The 19,389-nt window shown below is 41.8% G+C and overlaps 1 protein-coding gene across 1 annotated transcript in view; it reads left to right on the top strand.

The window, feature by feature from the left end:
• ADGRD2 (adhesion G protein-coupled receptor D2) overlaps positions 1–19,389 on the top strand; it is a 199,284-nt gene that overhangs the window by 31,780 nt on the left and 148,115 nt on the right. The window contains exons 11-15 of the mRNA XM_056539057.1: positions 2,418–2,526; positions 3,877–3,935; positions 8,397–8,523; positions 10,690–10,793; positions 15,365–15,467. Of these exons, the coding sequence (XP_056395032.1) occupies positions 2,418–2,526; positions 3,877–3,935; positions 8,397–8,523; positions 10,690–10,793; positions 15,365–15,467 (502 nt within the window). The remainder of the gene's footprint in view (positions 1–2,417; positions 2,527–3,876; positions 3,936–8,396; positions 8,524–10,689; positions 10,794–15,364; positions 15,468–19,389) is intronic.

Below are 19,389 nucleotides of genomic sequence, written 5' to 3'. Positions count from 1 at the left end.
TTACCCACCCCCATTTGCAAGGGTCATGTTTTTTGTTTAAAATCCCATGCAATTCTATGGGAAATATACTGTATGTTCTAGCATAACGTCTAAATGGCAGGATATGAGGACATCATATGAGGTCCGGATATGAGGACAGGATATAAGGACGGGATAAGAGGTCTGGATATGAGGACAGAAATGGGGTCAGAATATGAGGATGAATATGAAAAAACACAAAACAAGGTGCAGTATGGTGATAGGCTTCAATGTGCGCAAAAATAGGAGGCTTACCGGATTGTGTTGTGCTCAGAGCACAACACATCAGCAGGCATATAGACTCGCAGAATGGAAATGGAGGTCAGTAGCCACGGTTTCCTTTCCAGGTTCCTCTCGGTCACTGGATGGGTAGTGGGGAGTAATGGATAAAATCCAAGAAAACAGGCATTACCAAATGGCGCTTCTCCTCCTAGGACAGATGCAGGCAGCAGTCCATGGACTGCTGCCTGCATCTGTCCTAGGAGGAGAAGCGCCGTTTGGTAATGCCTGTTTTCTTGGATTTTATCCATAACTCTCCAGGATATGAGGATGGCATATGAGGACTGTCACGGTCCGGACTAGCGGCTGGTGAAGACACTGGAGGTGGATCCTCTGTGCCAGAGAGGCGATGACGCGGGCCGTACTGGGGAATCGGTTCTAAGCAGTTACTGGTGTTCACCAGAGCCCGCCGCAAAGCAGGATGGACTTGCTGCGGCAGTAACTACCAGGTCATCTTCCCCAGTAGCGACTCAACCTCTCTGGCAGCTGAGACTGGCGCGGTACACAAGGACTAGACAGAGGCGAGGTCAGACGTAGCAGAAGGTCAGGGCAGGCAGCGAGGCTCGTAGTCAAGGGCAACAGCAGAAGGTCTGGGTACACAGGCTTGGAACTCACTATAACGCTTTCTCAGGGCACAAGGCAACAAGATCCGGCAAGGAGAGGAAGGGGAAGTGGGTTTTTATATGTTAGGGAGTGATTGGTCCAGGCACCAATTAGTGGTGCACTGGCCCTTTAAATTTTAGCAAGCCTGTGCGCGCGCGCCTTAGGGAGTGGGGTCGCGCGCGCCGGGAGGAAGCAGACGGGGGCGAGAGGTGAGTGACATGGGGCGCGATCCGAGGGCGGGCACGAGCAGCGCTCGCAGTCAGCAATGCCGACCGGAGCGCTGCAGACAGAAGCACGCCGTGAGCGCTCCGGGTCCCGCTGCCTCCCCGGAGCGTGACAAGGAGAAGAGATTCCTCCTGTGTTGCTTTTACTCCCCCACAAGGATTAGGTAGGAAAAACTGGGCAGTATCTACAGTATATGAACTCCAAATTTGTGCAATAAAAAAGTACAACTTGTCCTGCCAAAAAACAGAAATAAATGGGTAAGTCGAGGGAAAAATATAAAAGTTATAGCTCTTGCAATGCAATGATAAAAAAAAACTAAACAAAACAAAGAAATCCACTTTGTCACTAACTTCTAAAATGGGCTGGCTACTATAAGGGGTTGCCTCTGTAATATGTGCTCTGAACACAAGGGAGCACTAGACCTTTATGTTTAAACAGCTATACTATGATTTCCGGATGTAACTTGATATGGGATGTGTTTGATAAAAAGAACAACTCAGCAATACACCTGGATATAATAGCTATGGGGTGAAAATCATGGTTAAGAAGAACATCTTATATATAAATTGTATGAACTAAGTCTACGGTAAGTATTTTATTGATCTGTTAATCAATATAACACTTGAGGTGCCCTGGTGTTGCTTTAGCATTGTAGGAAAAGTGTATAGATGATGATCTCATAACTTAAAGCTTCCACTTCAGTCTTTGTCATCTAAGATTTCTGCAGCAATAAGAAAAATGCATTCTGAAGGGCTGTAGCCACCCGCTGAACATCTACATCTTCAGATGCAGATCACGTGTTTATATAGTTTACTAAGGCCTCCACCTTCTCGGCTTTCTCATGGCCAGCGACCTCTTTGAGCACAATGGTGGAAATTAACTTAGCCTTGTATGCCAGTTTTATGGCATAGAAAAGTTTAATAATTTTTGTGTAAAAATTTTACACCACCTTAGACACTCAAGAGTCCCTTACAATTTGTGATATGAACCTAGCCTTAGCGGGAAAGGGTTGCATTTGTTACCCCTGATGCATCCTATGTCTTTCACTGTGATAGGGTGATGCTTTGCTATCAGGAACTGGACAGCTTTCACCTATTGGAGGAAATGTAAATTCCCCACTGTACACATTTACCCTATTGGTGATACTATGGTGTAATCTTTATATATGGCAACCACAAAACCTACCAGAGATACTTGGGATTTTTTTTTTATAACTTAACAATTCCATTCTTCCCAGCTTTCTATCCTTTGTGTGTGTATAATTTATACTTTGTCTTCATTTTTTGCTTTAGGCATGTGGGCACCTACCTTGGCTCCTCTGTAATATCGTTGACTGTTTTATCCAGGGAAAAAGAAATAAGCACATCGGTGCAGTACTATCTGTGGCACAATGAGATGCCTGTGAGTATTACAAGTCAAGCAATGTATTTAATGCAGCTATTTGTAGTAGACGTATGCTATAGGTACATGCACTATATTGCCAAAAGTATGTAGACACTTGACCATCAATCTTTTTTGAGCATGTATGATAGCCCACTCCCAAAAAAAAGTGTGTTAAAGGGGTACTCAGGTCTTAAACATCTTATCCCCTGTCCACAAGAAAGGGCTTAAGTGTCTCATCGCTGCGGGCCCAACTGCTGGGACCCTTTACAATCTCTTGTCCCTGGTCTCTCCATGCACAAAGCAAACTCCACTCCGTGCATAGATTACTGTCGACCACGACTCAAAGCTGTGGAAGACATACCCCTCCATGTATCTCAGAGAGCTGGAGATACAGCGTTCGTGTATCTCCGTCTCTCCCATAGACATACATGGACGGGGGTGTTGGCCACAGTTTCCTGTCAGGGTCAACAGTAATCCATGCATGCAGAGGGCCGGGGTGCCGAACAGAAGATCGCGGGGGTTCCATCGGTCGGACCCCCCATAATCAGACACTTTTCCCCTAATCTGTGAATAGGGAATAAAATGTTTTTCTTATTACTTGTAGAGGCCAGGTTGAGGTGCAACCATTCTTGCCTACTTATGATTTTTTTTCTTCCAAAAGCTGGAATACCCCTTTCGCATTACTCTTCACTGAAAATAAGACCCTAAAAAAAAAAATTTTTAGAAAAACTGAAGGATCTTTCCATATTTCATCTACACCTCATCAAATACAATGTTACCAACAAGATTCAGTAAATTCTTCAAGAGCATTTGTCATATCAACTGACCCCTGTAATGTAGGCCCATAAACACATTCTACTCACTGTGTTTTGTCCTAACATGCCTTTGTTTTAAATTGCAGTGTCGAAAATAAGCAAAATAAGCAGTACCAGTGTCCTGAAGGCGGATCTGAAATGCCTCTCTTTAGACATCCCTGGTCTTTGATTGACAGATAGTTCTACCCGGCCGGCCGGCAGCAGTAGCCCTGTGTGTCAAAGGCCTAGGACATCTGGGAGAGAGTTGTGTTGGATCAGTGCAGCTCCAGTCCTGTTGGCTCCGCCCTCAGAACACTGGTAATGGATTTCCAAAGTCCTTTTTTTACTTATTTTTGGCCACCACAATGTTAGAACCTAACACAGTGAGGAGAATGTGCTTATGGGTCTGCGTAATGGGTCAATTAGGGGACAAATGTACTTGAAGCATTTATCACACGCTGTTTCTTCATATTTATAAATGACATTTACAAAGTGTGATCAGGTTTACAGCTATTATTGTCTTTACAATGTAATATTACATTTGCTGATGATTACATGTTACCATGTCTGACAGGAGGGATCAGACAAGTTCAGAACTAACCCAGTCTGTGTTTTTTGGGATTTCAACATCAGGTAAGTGTATTATCAAGATGGTACACTATGTTTTGGTGTTTTTTTATTTTTGTTTTGCAATGCAGCCAGTAGATGGCAGTAGATTTGTTCATTGCTTTTAGTCTGCATCCTCCACACAAACAACCTATAAGATGTCAAACAGAAAAAGTATGTTATTTAACACGATTTAGTTTTACTTTGCTGGCCATTAAAAGGTGTCATATCTGCTAGACTATTAAGTTTCTCTGATGGGAAGCTTAAAAAAGCACATAAGGTCGCAAAACAGTAAAGCTATTTAGCAGTGTCTCTCATATATGGCGACTGGGACTGGCGCAAGGCTAATGTGGTACCAATCTTCAAGAAGGGCTCTAGGTCTTCGCCAGGCAATTATAGACCGGTAAGTCTAACGTGCATTGTGGGTAAATTGTTTGAAGGACTTATAAGGGATTACATACAGGAATACATAGGGGATAATAGTATTATAAGTGATAGCCAGCATGGGTTTACTAAGGATAGAAGTTGTCAAACCAATCTAATTTGCTTTTATGAAGAGGTGAGTAGAAGCCTTGACAGAGGAATGGCTGTGGATATAGTGTTTCTGGATTTTGCCAAAGCGTTTGATACTGTCCCTCATAGATGTCTGACAGGTAAGTTAAGGTCCTTGGGCTTGGAAACTTTAGTTTGTAACTGGATTGAACACTGGCTCATAGATCGTACCCAGAGAGTGGTGGTAAATGATTCGTACTCTGATTGGTCCCCGGTTATTAGTGGTGTACCCCAAGGTTCAGTACTGGGCCCGCTGCTGTTTAATTTATTTATCAATGATATAGAGGATGGTATTAACAGCTCTGTTTCTATCTTTGCAGATGACACCAAGCTTTGTAGCACAGTACAGTCTATAGAGGATGTGCATAAGTTACAAGATGACTTGGATAGACTAAGTGTCTGGGCATCCACTTGGCAAATGAGGTTCAATGTGGATAAATGTAAAGTTATGCATCTGGGTACTAATAACCTGCATGCGTCGTATGTCTTAGGGGGGATTAAACTGGCAGAGTCACTGGTAGAGAAGGATCTGGGTGTACTTGTAGATCACAGACTACAAAATAGCATGCAATGTCAGGCTGCTGCTTCCAAAGCCGGCAGGATATTGTCATGTATAAAAAGAGGCATGGACTCGAGGGGCAGGGACATAATACTCCCCCTTTATAAAGCATTGGTACGGCCTCACCTGGAATATGCTGTTCAGTTTTGGTCGCCTGTTCATAAAAGGGACACTGCGGAGTTGGAAAGGGTGCAGAGACGCGCGACTAAACTAATATGGGGCATGGAACATCTTAGCTATGAGGAGCGATTAAAGGAGTTACAATTGTTTAGTCTTGAGAAGAGACGTTTAAGGGGGGATATGATAAACGTATATAAGTATATAAATGGCCCATACAAAAAATATGGAGAAAAACTGTTCCAGGTTAAACCCCCCCAAAGGACGAGGGGGCACTCCCTCCGTCTGGAGAAGAAAAGGTTTAGTCTAAAGGGGCGGCACGCCTTCTTTACCGTGAGGACTGTGAATTTATGGAACGGTCTACCTCAGGAACTGGTCACAGCAGGAACAATTAACAGCTTTAAAGCAGGGTTAGATACATTCCTGGAACAAAATAACATTAATGCTTATGCAGAATTATAAAACTACATCCCTTTCCCTTATCCCCTTACATCCTTCCCTTCAATCCCCTGGTTGGACTTGATGGACGTATGTCTTTTTTCAACCATACTAACTATGTAACTATGTAACTATGTAACTATAAGGATAAGTTGGCCAGCACATACTGATACAAAACTATTGCTTGGATCCGGCATACAGGTGCACGTTGCTATGCTAAATATACACAAGTCGGAGAATACAGCAGCACACTGCTAGTTTTTATTGGACTAACAGAATTTTGTAGAGACAAGCTTTCGGGATTCCTCCCTTTATCAAGTCCAAAGCAAATCTAAGCTGACAAGCAGAAGACACAAGTTCCATCTCACAAATATGCAGGGGTTAAGACAATAGATGTGGAGAATTCACACTAAGATGGGCCATAAATTGTCCTGCTATAGGAACATAGACTAAATAGATAAACACCACGGGAATACCTGCTACAATACAGAGAAATACAACCATCACCATGCATACCCCTGGTAGCAACATACAATCCGGCCCGTTAAGAAGAGCGCAAAATGACCAAGGAGCTGCAGTTGATATAGGCAGAATATGAAATGCTAAAAGAAATCTTCTCTGAACCTCCCATCTTGGCCTTCAGACAACCGCACAATTTAAAACGAAAGCTGGTCAGCCGAAAATGACCTACAGAACAGACACAGACAATGGGACCAAACCCTGCATCAAACCTCACTGTAAACTCTGCCAACATATGTGCACCAAGAATGAAGTCACCCAAAACAACAGGACATATAACATTAAGGGACTATAGTCCTGCACATATCCTAATGTGTTCTACATGATACAAGGCACCAAGTGTGACATGAGATGCTACATTGGTGAAACCAGCCGGAAACTCAACGAAAGGATGAATCTACACAGACATTCCATCAACCGCCATAAAGAAAATGACTGCTGCACCCCAGTGGGACACCATTTTACCCAAACAGGCCTCTCCATACATGACCTTACAATCAAGATACTGAGAGGGAACTTCAAAAACACACGAGAGAAAAACATTTGAAGCCAAAATGATACTGTTTTTTGACTCGAAAAATAGGGGACTCAATGTGGATTTGAGCTTTTCATCTCATTATTAAAATTTCTTATAACCTGTGCTGGATTCTCTTTTGCATCTCACTCTGTTCTGCTTAATTACCAGTCTCTCCTCTCCTCTGCTCCTCCTCCCTCCCCTTTTTCTCATCCTTATCTCTTCAGTCTATGTTCCTATAGCAGGACAATTTATGGCCCGTCTTAGTCGGAATTCTCCACATCTATTGTCTTAACCCCTGCATAATTGTGAGATGTAACCTGTGTCTTCTGCTTGTGAGCTTAGATTTGCTTTGGACTTGATAAAGGGAGGAATCCCGAAAGCTTGTCTCTACAAAATTCTGTTAGTCCAATAAAAAAGGTATTACAAGATACTGCAACATTTTTTTATTTGCATCTGTATCACTGGACTAATACAGCTACTCAAATTTACTATATATCAGAAACTGTCTGGGATGTTATGCAAAGCCAGAATTCTCCCCAGAAGGGAAGAGGACCCATCGGCAGACAGCTGGGTGATCACCCCAAACAGCTGCCTGCAGATGGGTCCTTTTCCCTTCTGGGGAGAATTCTGGCTTGCCATAAAATCCCATTCAGTTTCTGAGACTCCGTAATTGGAGCTAAAGCTGATTTTAGGGAATGCTACCTGTAAAGGTGGTGTGATGAGCTGCTTTGCATATTGCTTGTCCCAGAAAGCCCTTGGAGTGCTAATGGCCTTTATTGAATCTCCATACACTGGAAGCGGTGCTCCTCCCTATGGAGAATACTTATCCCCTTTATATATATATATATATATATATATATATATATATATATATATATACAGACAATGCATACGGAAAGCCTCCATACCTTTTTACCTTTTTTCACACTTTGTTCTGCTAAAGTAAATAAAAAAAACAAATAAAAAAAAAAGCCTCTGGCATCTATACATTATACAGGACGATCACAGCGGGTGTCACTAATGAAGAAATTCATTATTTTGTATCAAGTCAAAGTTTGGATTCGGTCCGAATTGAAATTTTCATGAAATTTGGAACAAATTCGACTTTGTCCGATTTCGATTCGCTCATCTCTAAAAATACCATTATATGTATATTTGTAATATACATTGGTTAAAAATTGTGTATATTTTTGGGTGAAAAAATGCTGTCCCCGCAGCTATTGTCTGTGTTTCTCTAGGAGTACAAATACAGGAAGTGAGGGCAGAACAAGAAGGGCTCGGTGCAGACTCCTGGCTTGTCAATTATCCTGATGTATATAAGCCAGGGGCATGTTATAGACCCTCAGTGTACACTGTCCTGCTTTTTCTTACTGCACAGAGCCCTGCTTGTTCACCCTCACTTCCTGTATTTGGACTCCTCATAAAGACACACAGACAATAGCTGCAGGGAAAAAAATATACAAATTTTTTAACCAATGTATATTACAAATATATATATATAATGGTATTATCTACATTATATAAAAAGTTTTTGTTGACAGCAGGTACACTTTAAAGATAATATAAACGTTTCTTTTTTGTATATTTGTTACTTGGCATGCTTAGGCTTGGAGTTGCGCATCTCCCCCATACGTACTATGCCGCATTTCAAGTTAAAAAATTTTGGGTTATGTTATAGGAAGCTGGACTAAGAGAAGTTTAACAGTAGTGCAACTTGCAATTTTCTTCGATATGTTAATGCTACCTGACATATTAATTTATATGTTTCATGTTTTGTATGTTTCAGGCCAGAAAAAGGAGGGGGCTGGTCCACCACTGGGTGTCAGATCAAAAACACGTTCCCTGAGGCAACCAGTTGTTTTTGTAATCACACCACCAACTTTGCTGTCTTGTTGCAAATTTATAATGTCCAGGTAATGCAAATTACATTACATTACTTTTGGGTTATTAAAATGATGGCCATGAAAAGTAATGTGTCTGCAGGTAATGTGTGAAATAGTAATGTGTGTAAGGCTATGTTTACACGGAAAATCTCTGTGTGGACATTGCGCAAACTGCGGGCGCAGTTATGCTGGCACCAGGACCGCACGGGAATTCCAATGCGGAATCCGGCACAGAAATGCCGACGTGTCAACATGGCCTAAGAAGCAATTACTATTCCACGGTTCAGTTCCGTAGTTCCGTCCTATACTCACTAGGGTGGCTTCTTTTCCCACTTTTTTCTTTGATCAAATCCTAATACCCGGTAAAAGTTGCCCACTAGTAAGGGCAACTCACATGCAAGATTTAGTTTCGATCAGACAAAATCTTGTGTCGCCACTATGAGCTTAAAGGAGAGTCTCACACTGAAAAACATATCCCCTATCCAAAGGTTCAGGGATACATTTTAGATCGAAGGGGGTCCGACCGTTGAGACCCCCTGCAATCTCCCATACGGGGCCCCGGCAGTTCGCAGGATGAGGGAGTGTTTCACTACCGCACAAATCGGCAGCTGACATGCCGCCTCAATACATCTTTATGGAAGAGCTGGAGCACTGCATTTGGCAATCTCCGGCTCTGCCATAGCTCTGCATTAAGAGGGCGTGTCGGCCACCGCTATGTGTGGTGGGTGACATGCGCTATTTGGACAGAGAGCCGGGCCCAGTATGGGAGATTGCGGGTGGTCCCGGCGGACTTATCCCCTATCATTAAAATTGGGGATACATTTTTATATCCCAGAGTTCTCCTTTATGGTTTTACGTGGAAATTGTGCCTTGAATTTTGTTGAAAATCATTCTTCTGCAGCTCCTTGCTTGCTCAATGATGTGGTCCAGACCCAGAGGTGACTGAATTTCATGCTCTTTCCAAGCCCTTCCCAACCAACTATATGTAGAGCTTGTGCAACCTAGTCTGGGTTGTGTTCAACAGAAAAGATTATAACAAATGAATCCTTAATGTCAAACTTAGGCCTGACCTGTCTGGATAAGATAGTAGATAGAAATTTGCAATTACCTCCCTCTTGACTACATTCTCTTGTGGACAATTCCGTCACAAGTTTAAAAGCCCTCTCCACTGCCACCGGCCATTGTCCATTCTTTAGGCAGAATCCACACTGCAGACATTGCCGTCAACTGGGACGGCAATATCGTCCTAGCGCCAACTGATTCAGTCGGCATTGGCTGCACTCGGAATTTCTGTCCGGAAATTCTCTGGCTGGAGATTCCCATAGTGTGAACCTAGACTAAATGGCCCTGATTTACCTAGAGTGTAGGGTTTTGTCTGTGTTGTTTTTTTTTTTTTTGTGTCCTCTTCTTTTTTCGTGTGTTTTTTTACTAAGATGTCCTTTTTATTTGGCGCCCAAGAGTTTATGTTGTCCACACTGGAAGGTACAAAAAAGTAATGTGGGAAAAAACCAAAGTGGCTCTTCAGGTCTGTGAAAATCTGATGCAAGAGTCACCACCCCAACAACCAGACATGCAAAAGCATGAAATTTCCAAAGCATTTGACGAATTCCTGAGAAATTGAGTTGAGTGTAAAATCTGCTCCGTGAACTATAACGATTTTATTTAAGAAATAACACACTTTCACAATTTGTGAATACCATTTGAGCATGCATTTTAACACTGAGGCTATGAGCTATAGCAACAATATTCTGCAGACCAGATGGAAGAAAATGCTGAAAGTGGATTATGTTAGCAATCCTACAAATAAAGTTGTGCAATAAATATTGAATAAATCACAGATAAAAAAACCCGATAAAAACTGTTGGGTTGGGTATGAGGCCCAATGTGTTTTTCTAAATTTGTTAATGCATTATTCCCCCTTCTGTCCAGCTTTGGATTTCAATACTATTTAAAATATTACATCCCAAAAGGCAAGTTTCACTTATCACTACAATGTACTTCCCAACAATTACCAACGTGAGTTGATGAAGGTTATGGACCTTGGGTGCTTAATGAAAGTATGGTTTTCATTGTAATACACCTACTGTAAGTCGTACTTCAGTGTAATGTATAATATAGATTGAATGGTGAATTAATGTAGTGTTTAAATTGTGAGAGCTGGACATTCTCTAAACACTTATTTATATGTACGTACAGAGAAGTGCAGAAGAAGAATGGATGTTAAGGACCTTGACGTTCATTGGATGTGGAGTATCACTTTGTGCTCTTGTAGTAACTTTCGTTCTCTTTCTTGTTGTTGGGTAAGCACCTACTTAATAATACTTCTCATCTGATAACATTGTCAGCTTTATTCTTTAATGTGCTAAAATTATCATCCTACTTGCGGAATGTAAAAAAAATATAACAACTGAATGTGACTCTTATCTATAGTACACAGTTAAGCATTAGAAATCTATCAATTATCTGATGCTAATCCTCTCACAAAACATAGATGACACTTGACTTTTACACTTTTTCCTTGCAATTAGGATGAAGACGCAATCTTACTGATGACGGTCATTGCCCCAGATCAGCTCCAATACTCCAAAATTATATCTACAAGTTACACCTTTGGTTAAAACCCTTAGTGTGGGAACACTAAGGGTTCCAACCAGAAGCATAACTTGTTGCTTCTGGGCCCCAATGCAAAATCCGCCACAGGGCATCATGTGCCAATAATAGTGGTCTCTCCTGGGGCAGATGTGCTTTGGGGCCCCCTTAGGCACCAGAGCCCTGGTTCGACTGCTACTTCTGCACCCCTTATAGCTATGCCCCTGGTTAGCGGACACTCACAGGGAATAAAAAAAATTCCACTATTGAGAGAAAAAAGTATCCACTATTGAGAGATGTCCCTTATTGGGAAAATGGCTCAAAATGAGAGATGTCCCTTATTGGGAAAAAAAGGCTAAAAAATAATGGAATACTGTACTGTACTCACTCGAGAGTGTAATTACCTCTAAAACACAATAAAAAGCAATATCACAGTAGAATCTCCCATCATCAACCCTTTTATACCCTGTGCCATCTTATTACCCTGTGCATTGTGCCAAATTATCCCCCCCCATACCCTCTGACACATCATTTACCCTAGATCCCCCTGTGCCATTTAATTCCCCCTTCTTTACCCTCAGGGTAATAAAGTGGTACGGGGGTGATCAGGGAAGGAGGGGGTGAATGATGTGGCTTGCGGATGTATGGAAGCAGGAGACCACTGTTTAAACATTGGACTTCTGCTTCTGTCCTGGGTTTTCTGCAGTGGGGTACAGAGGAGGCCTGGGCCTCGTACTGGGGTATTGGCTGTACCCCCTGATGGCAGCACTGTGTACAAGGTATGGCCGGCACATAAGCCTGGTTGTCCCCTAATGGGACTGTTTTTCCCCTATTGGGAGTGTGTTGTCCCCTATTGGGAGTGTTTTGTCCCCTATTGGGAGTGTTTTTTCCCCTATTGGGAGTGTTTTGGCCTCTATTGGGAGTGTTTGGTCCCCTAATAGGTGTGTCCACATCCGCTATTGGGAATTTCCCCTATTCGGAGGGTGCAAATACATTAAAGGGTACCTCATCAAAAAACACTTTTGATATATTATAGATTAATGTATGCAGAATAACTTTACAATTGCATGTTATTAAAAAATATGCTTCTTTCTATTTAATTTTCCACTTTAAAGAAATGACCACTAGGGGTCTCCCTACCAGTCCTGGCAGCAAGCATTTCAAACTCATGCTGGAGTCCTAAACACTACGAGCTGCCAGTCTGCTTTGTTCACAAAGGAGAACACTCAGAGCTGCCAGCCTGCTTTGTTTACAGCCTGTTTGGCTGTGAACAAAGCAGGCTGGCAGCTCTGAGTGTTTAGGACTCCAGCATGAGTCAGAAATGCTTGCTGACAGGACTGATCGGGAAAAATACAATAGAGAGAAGCATATTTTTCATTAACATGCTATTGGAAAGTTATTCAACATTCATTAATCTAAAATATATCAAAAGTTTATTTGATGAGAGGTACCCTTTAAGTCTTATGGGGCTCTGCTGGGGAATTAAAGACTGTCAGCTATTGGGAGGTGTCAGCTAAGGGAGTTTTTACTGTACCACAATGAACATACTAGTCTCCAAATCGCAAAAAAAAGTCATTTTCAGTATCATTAAAGCATACTGACATGTCTGTATGTTTCTAAGGGGGTACATGTATGAATTTCTGTTGAAATTTAGAATTTTTGACAATAGTATTGTTTGGGCTATATATTTATTTTGGCAAGTTTTGTAGGATGGGTGTTTAGAGGACAAGCAGGTCTCTGTGCACAGAGGCTCTATGACATGCTCCTGGCTCACAAAACAGGCTGATTGATAAGCCAGGAGCCTGCACAGAGCCCTGCTTGTCCCGCCCACACTTCCTGTATTATGTCTCAGCACAGAGAAACACAGGCAATAGCTGCATGGACATAATTTTCCCCCCAAAACCCACTCATTTTTTAACCAATGCATATTACAAATATTCATATAATATTATTTACACTACATTCAGATCATGACCTCCTGTTTGCCTGCTATGGAAGCCTGGGAGATCCAGCCAGAGGCTGGATCGCACAGGCTGTAGTGTCTGCAGCTCCTCAGGTTATACTGTGCTGCAGTACAAATGTATTGCAGCATAGTATAACCTGTAAAAAGTGTAGAAAAATTTAAATAAAAAGTTCTTCAATAAAAGTATGAAGTGTAAAAAAAAATGCCCCTTTCCCAATAAAAGCCCTGTGTTATCACCAAAAAGATCAAAAACACAAAACATATACATAATAGGTATTGCCACGTCCGTAATGATGTGTACTATAAAACTATAATGTAAATTATCCCACACGATGAACGCTGTATAAAATTTTTTTTTAAAAAAGTGCAAAATTCGCCAATTATGGTACAAATAGCGAAATAAAAAAGATCAAAAGGTAGCACATAGCACAAAAATTATACCAATAAAAAGTAGAGCTCATCCTGCAAAAAATAAGCCCTTACTCAATGGTGTCGGACGAAAAATAAAAAAAGTTAAACGGCTGTTTGAAAATGAATGGCAGAAAAAGAATTTTGCTCAGAAAAGGAAAAAGAACGTAGAAAGCTATATAAAATAGGTATCACCATAATCGTACTGAACCACAGAATAAATATAACATCACTTTTACCGCACAGTGTACACCATAAAAAAATACATTTTCCAGTTTTCACAATATTTTGAGGTTTTTCACAAAAAATGCTGCATGTGTCAACAAAAATGCATCAGTTATATAAAGTACAATATGTCACGAAAAAACAATCTCAGAATCGCTCAGCTCAGAAAAAGCATTCTAAAGTTATTACCATTCAAATAAAAAAAAAAAAGAGCCTGGTCATTGAGGTAAAAAATGGGTCCGTCCTTAAGGGTTTTTCCGTTTTTGCATTTTCGTTTTTTGCTCCTTGCCTTTAAAAAATCATAACTCTTTCAATTCTGCACCTAAAAATCCATATGATGGCTTATTTTTTGCGCCACCAATTCTACTTTGTATTGACGTCAGTCATTTCGCCCAAAAATCTACGGTGAAACAGAAAAAAATATCATTGTGAGACAAAATTGAAAAAAAAAAACGCTGTTTTGTAACTTTTGGGGGCTTCCGTTTCTACGTAGTAAATTTTTCCGTAAAAATTATACCTTATATTTATTCTGTAGGTTCATACGATTAAAATGATACCCTACTTATATAGGTTTGATTTTGACCTATAACACTGCACACACTGATCTTTTACATTGATCACTGGTTTCTCATAGGAAACCAGTGATCGATGATTCTGCCGCTTGACTGCTCATGCCTGGATCTCAGGCACTGAGCAGTCATTCGGCGATCGGACAGCGAGGAGGCAGGTAGGGTCCCTCCTGCTGTCCTGTAAGCTGTTCGGGATGCCGCGATTTCGCCGCTGCTATCCCGAACAGCCCACTGAGCTAACCGGCATGGTTTCACTTTCGCTTTAGACATGGCGTTCAACTTTGAACGCCGCGTCTAAAGGGTTAATAGCACGCGGCACCTCGATCAATACGCGCTTTTAGCCACGGGTCCCGGCCGTTGTTAGAGACCGGGCCCAACCCGCTATGACGCATGGCCACGCCGTGGCCCCGCGTTATAGATCGGGAGCGGACACATGACGTTCCAGTACGTCATGTGTCCTTAAGGGGTTAAGGGGTTAAAAAATACCAAACACTGCATCATATATCAGAAGAAAATTAATAAAAAGTGATTAAAAAGTTCCATCAAAGCAAAAATGTTACTGATAAAAACTACAGATCATGGTGGAAAAAAAAATGAGCCATCATGCAGCCACATATGCAGAAAAGTTATTGGGGTCAGAAAAGGACAATTGTATGTATACCAATTTTGTAAAAAAAAAAAAAAATGCAGTTTTTAAAAATAGTGCAATAATGAGAAAAATTATATAAATTTGGTATTGTTTTAATCTCATTGACCTACAGAATAAAGATAATGTATAATTTTTACCATACAATGCACTTCATAAAAACCAAACTCGCCAAAACATGCAGTGCTCTTGTAAATTTCCATCCACAAATAATAACTTTTTTGTTTCGTGGTACATTTTATGGTAAAATGAAAGATGTCAGTACAAAGTACAATTGTTCATGCAAAAAACAAGCCCTCACATGGGTCTGTAGGTGAAAAAAATAAAATAGTTATGGATTTTCAAAGAGAGGAAGAAAAAACGGAACTGTGAAAATTGGCTTTATAGGGTTTATAAAGATGATCTTCTTTAACCTTTATATAGTATTGCTTCCACTGTTTGAATTATTTGCGGAACTCCCTTTTATTTCAGAGTTCCTAAATCAGAGAGAACCACTGTGCACAAGAATCTGATATTTGCTCTGGCTGCTGCAGAAACATTGCTCATGTTTAGCGAGATGGCAGAGAGTAATAAGGTTAGTGTTGTCGTTTGGTAATAAAAATAGATGCTGCCAAAACATACACCACTCATAATTCATTGCTAGTGGCAACTGATGAGTTTACTTCCATCAACTTTTGGCTATGAATTGTGCTTTCACATGTGCTGTGGTGTTGCGCTGCACTTGCTTTACCTGTTGAACATGCTCCGGGGACTGATTCTAACGGGGTGCGGCGTGCAAGATCACGGGGGTCCCCAGCGGCGGGACCCCCGCGATTAGGCATCTTAACCCCTATCCTTTGGATAGGGGATAAGATGTCTAAGCGCCAGAGTACCCCTTTAAACAGGTCAGTGATTCAGGTCTACTCTCTAATTTCAAGCTCAATATTGTTTGTACATACTGTAGGATTTAACTGTTTCTCTCATGTTTGAGTCTATTTTTGAGGGAAAACTATGCAAGTTTATTAAAGAATAGATGCAAAGAATGTTTCTGGAGTTTATGACCTGCAGGTATTTTGTTGAATGGGAATAGGACGCCCACCTAACAGCTGTTGGATATAGGCGCTGCTTCGTGATCAATTGGTAAAGAATGAATTACTGCACATTTGTGTTCACCTGAATCAATCTTGAAGGTCCATTGGTGTCTTCTGAAAAAATTTCTTACCCGATTCCTTAATCATCCCCAGAAAATCTTAAATAAAGGGCATACATACACCACCAGGACATTCAAGTTCTCAGGAAGAAGATTAAAGGGTACCTGTCATGATCTTGTAAAATTTTATAATCCTCCCAGTTCACTGCCCCCATCATGATAAACCCCCTCCTGCACCCGTCCCGTCGTCTCTAATGTGCTCACGCCGCCGCGTCCTGAGTTGACAGAGCGAGCGCTCACTCCCGACGTCAGCTCAGTGCGCATGTGCTGTGTTAGAGGCAGTGAGTGGACGAGGGACGAGCATCTGCCTCTAGTACAGCACAAGCACACCGAGAGCACAGACGTCGGGAGCGAGCGCTTGCTCTGTCAACTCAGGACGTCGTGGAGCGTGCACGTTAGAGCCGAAGGGCACATGCGCTGTGGATGAACTGTGTAGTAAGACACAGCGGTCCCAGCGCTGGAAGGCAGGATAGGCGTGGCGGCAGTGGGGCTAGGCGAACCACAAGCAACGCCTATCAGACTGTGCCTGGCTTTTGGATAAAAAGGTTTTTATTAGAAAGAAAAGAAGAACAAACAGAAATAAAGGTATGGCTGTAGTCACCTTATATACATCTGGAACACCATTACTGTGGTCTTGGGGGGGGGTCAAAATATGGCGCCAAGATCTACAGTATCCCCTAAGATTATATTCCTAATAGTCATGTTTAACTAATGTCACATTTCTGTCCCACGTGTGCAAATATCTTATTACAGAACGTTCTTACCCTAGAACGCTCCCGAATAAGATGTTCCAGGTCTGCATTTTCCTCCTCTCATTTTGGACAAGCAGAGTTGGCCCTGCACTTAATTTTCCACAAGTATAACGGGGAGTAATAAGATCTATAGACTAGGTGTAACTGAAGGCATTGAAATCTCTTATTTGATGAGCACATAACCACATTTTTACATATTCTTTCCCAACTTAAAGGGGTATTCCAGGCAAAAACTTTTTTTTATATATCAATTGGCTCCGGAAAGTTAAACAGATTTGTAAATTACTTCTATTAAAAAATCTTAATCCTTCCAATAGTTATTAGCTTCTGAAGTTGAGTTGCTGTTTTCTGTCTAACTGCTTTCTGATGACTCACGTCCCGGGAGCTGTCCAGCTCCTATGGGGATATTCTCCCATCATGCACAGCTCCCGGGACGTGACATCATCATTGAGCAGTTAGACAGAAAACTTCAAAAGCTAATAACTATTGGAAGGATTAAGATTTTTTATTAGAAGTAATTTACAAATCTGTTTAACTTTCCGGAGCCAGTTGATCTTAAAGCTTTGGAATACCCAGTGGAGTCTGAAATAAAAGAAGTTAAACTGTGTAGTTTTATAATTAAGTGATTTCTATTTTTTGTGCATGTATCTGCATGTTTTAATTGAGCAAAATTCTCCATTTGGTTCAATACCATATATTGTTATTAGTGATTCAAATGGAATAACCTTACCCTGTGAGTAAATTGTTGCTATATATCTAACCCCCCTTTGTGCCCAAAATCCACTATCAATCCCTCTATTAAATTCACTAAGGTTACAATTTCACTGTAATGGTGTGAATTCAAAGCTACCCTTTACTTTACAAATCTGCCTAATTTTCCTCCATACTTTAAAGTATAAATCACTCTGTGTTATCTGTGCCAACAAAACATTATTAGACTGTGGTTCCATCAATTCAAGTATGTTTTATATGCTTCTTTGCATATTCCCATCATATACACTAAAATAATATTCCTCCTCCAACACTTGAAATCTTGGGCTTTTGCCGCCAGAAAGTAATATTTAAAGTTGGGTAATCCCCATCCACCTTCCCCTTCTGGGAAAGTCAGACTAGCATATTTTATTCTGACTCATCCTCTACCCATAACAACTTTAGTGATACCTCCAGACCTTTGAACCAGCAATTAGGAATCCAGCTTGGGGCCACTCTAATAACCTATAGAATTTATGGTTATACCACCATCTTTATTATAGCCACTCTGGGGGAGATTTATCAAAACCTGTGCAGAGGAAGAGTGGTGCAGTTGCCCATAGCAACTAGAGATGAGCGAACTTTTCAAAAATTCGATTTGGCCGATTCGCCAAATTTTCCCGAAAAATTTGTTTAGATCCGAATTTGTTCGCGGTGAATCGATATTAAAAAAAGGCTATTTCTAGCCTACATACAGCCTCTATAGGAGTATAGAACACTTTGCTGTGTCCTAAAACGCATATGGAGTGTGCTGGGGTAGTGAAATAATACTGTTATTCAGAATACCATGCAGATTACCGGCATCGCTCTTAGAATCACTGCCACGCAGCAGCACAATGACAGAGCCTGGTGGTGGCATCAGTGTCAGGAGACCATATAGTGACTGAATGACATAGCGTGGAGGTGTTGGCAGCATGAGGACACCATATAGTTGCTGAATGGCACAGCGTGGAGGTGTTGGCAGCATAAGGACACCATATAGTTGCAGAATGGCACAGTGTGGAGGTGTTGGCAGCATGAGGAGACCATATAGTGGCTGAATGGCACAGCATGGAGGTGTTGGCAGCATGAGGACACCATATAGTGGCTGAATGGCACAGCGTGGAGGTGTTGGCAGCATGAGGACACCGTATAGTTCCTGAATGGCACAGCGTGGAGGTGTTGGCAGCATGAGGACACCATATAGTTGCTGAATGGCACAGTGTGGAGGTGTTGGCAGCATGAGGACACCATATAGTGGCTGAATGGCACAGCGTGGAGGTGTTGGCAGCATGAGGACACCATATAGTGGCTGAATGGCACAGAGTGGAGGTGTTGGCAGCATGAGGACACCATATAGTGGCTGAATGGCACAGCGTGGAGTTGTTGGCAGCATGAGGACACCATATAGTGGCTGAATGGCACAGCGTGGAGGTGTTGGCAGCATGAGGACACCATATAGTGGCTGAATGGCACAGCGTGGAGGTGTTGGCAGCATGAGGACACCATATAGTGGCTGAATGGCACAGCGTGGAGGTGTTGGCAGCATGAGGACACCATATAGTGGCTGAATGGCACAGCGTGGAGGTGTTGGCAGCATGAGGACACCATATAGTGGCTGAATGGCACAGCGTGGAGGTGTTGGCAGCATGAGGACACCATATAGTGGCTGAATGGCACAGCGTGGAGGTGTTGGCAGCATGAGGACACCATATAGTGGCTGAATGGCACAGCGTGGAGGTGTTGGCAGCATGAGGACACCATATAGTGGCTGAATGGCACAGCGTGGAGGTGTTGGCAGCATGAGGACACCATATAGTGGCTGA

This window comes from Hyla sarda, chromosome 9, assembly GCF_029499605.1.
Source record: "Hyla sarda isolate aHylSar1 chromosome 9, aHylSar1.hap1, whole genome shotgun sequence".
Taxonomy (NCBI): Eukaryota; Metazoa; Chordata; class Amphibia; order Anura; family Hylidae; genus Hyla; species Hyla sarda.
Note: the sequence above shows the minus strand (reverse complement) of the source record. Positions and strands in the feature narration are given on the sequence as shown.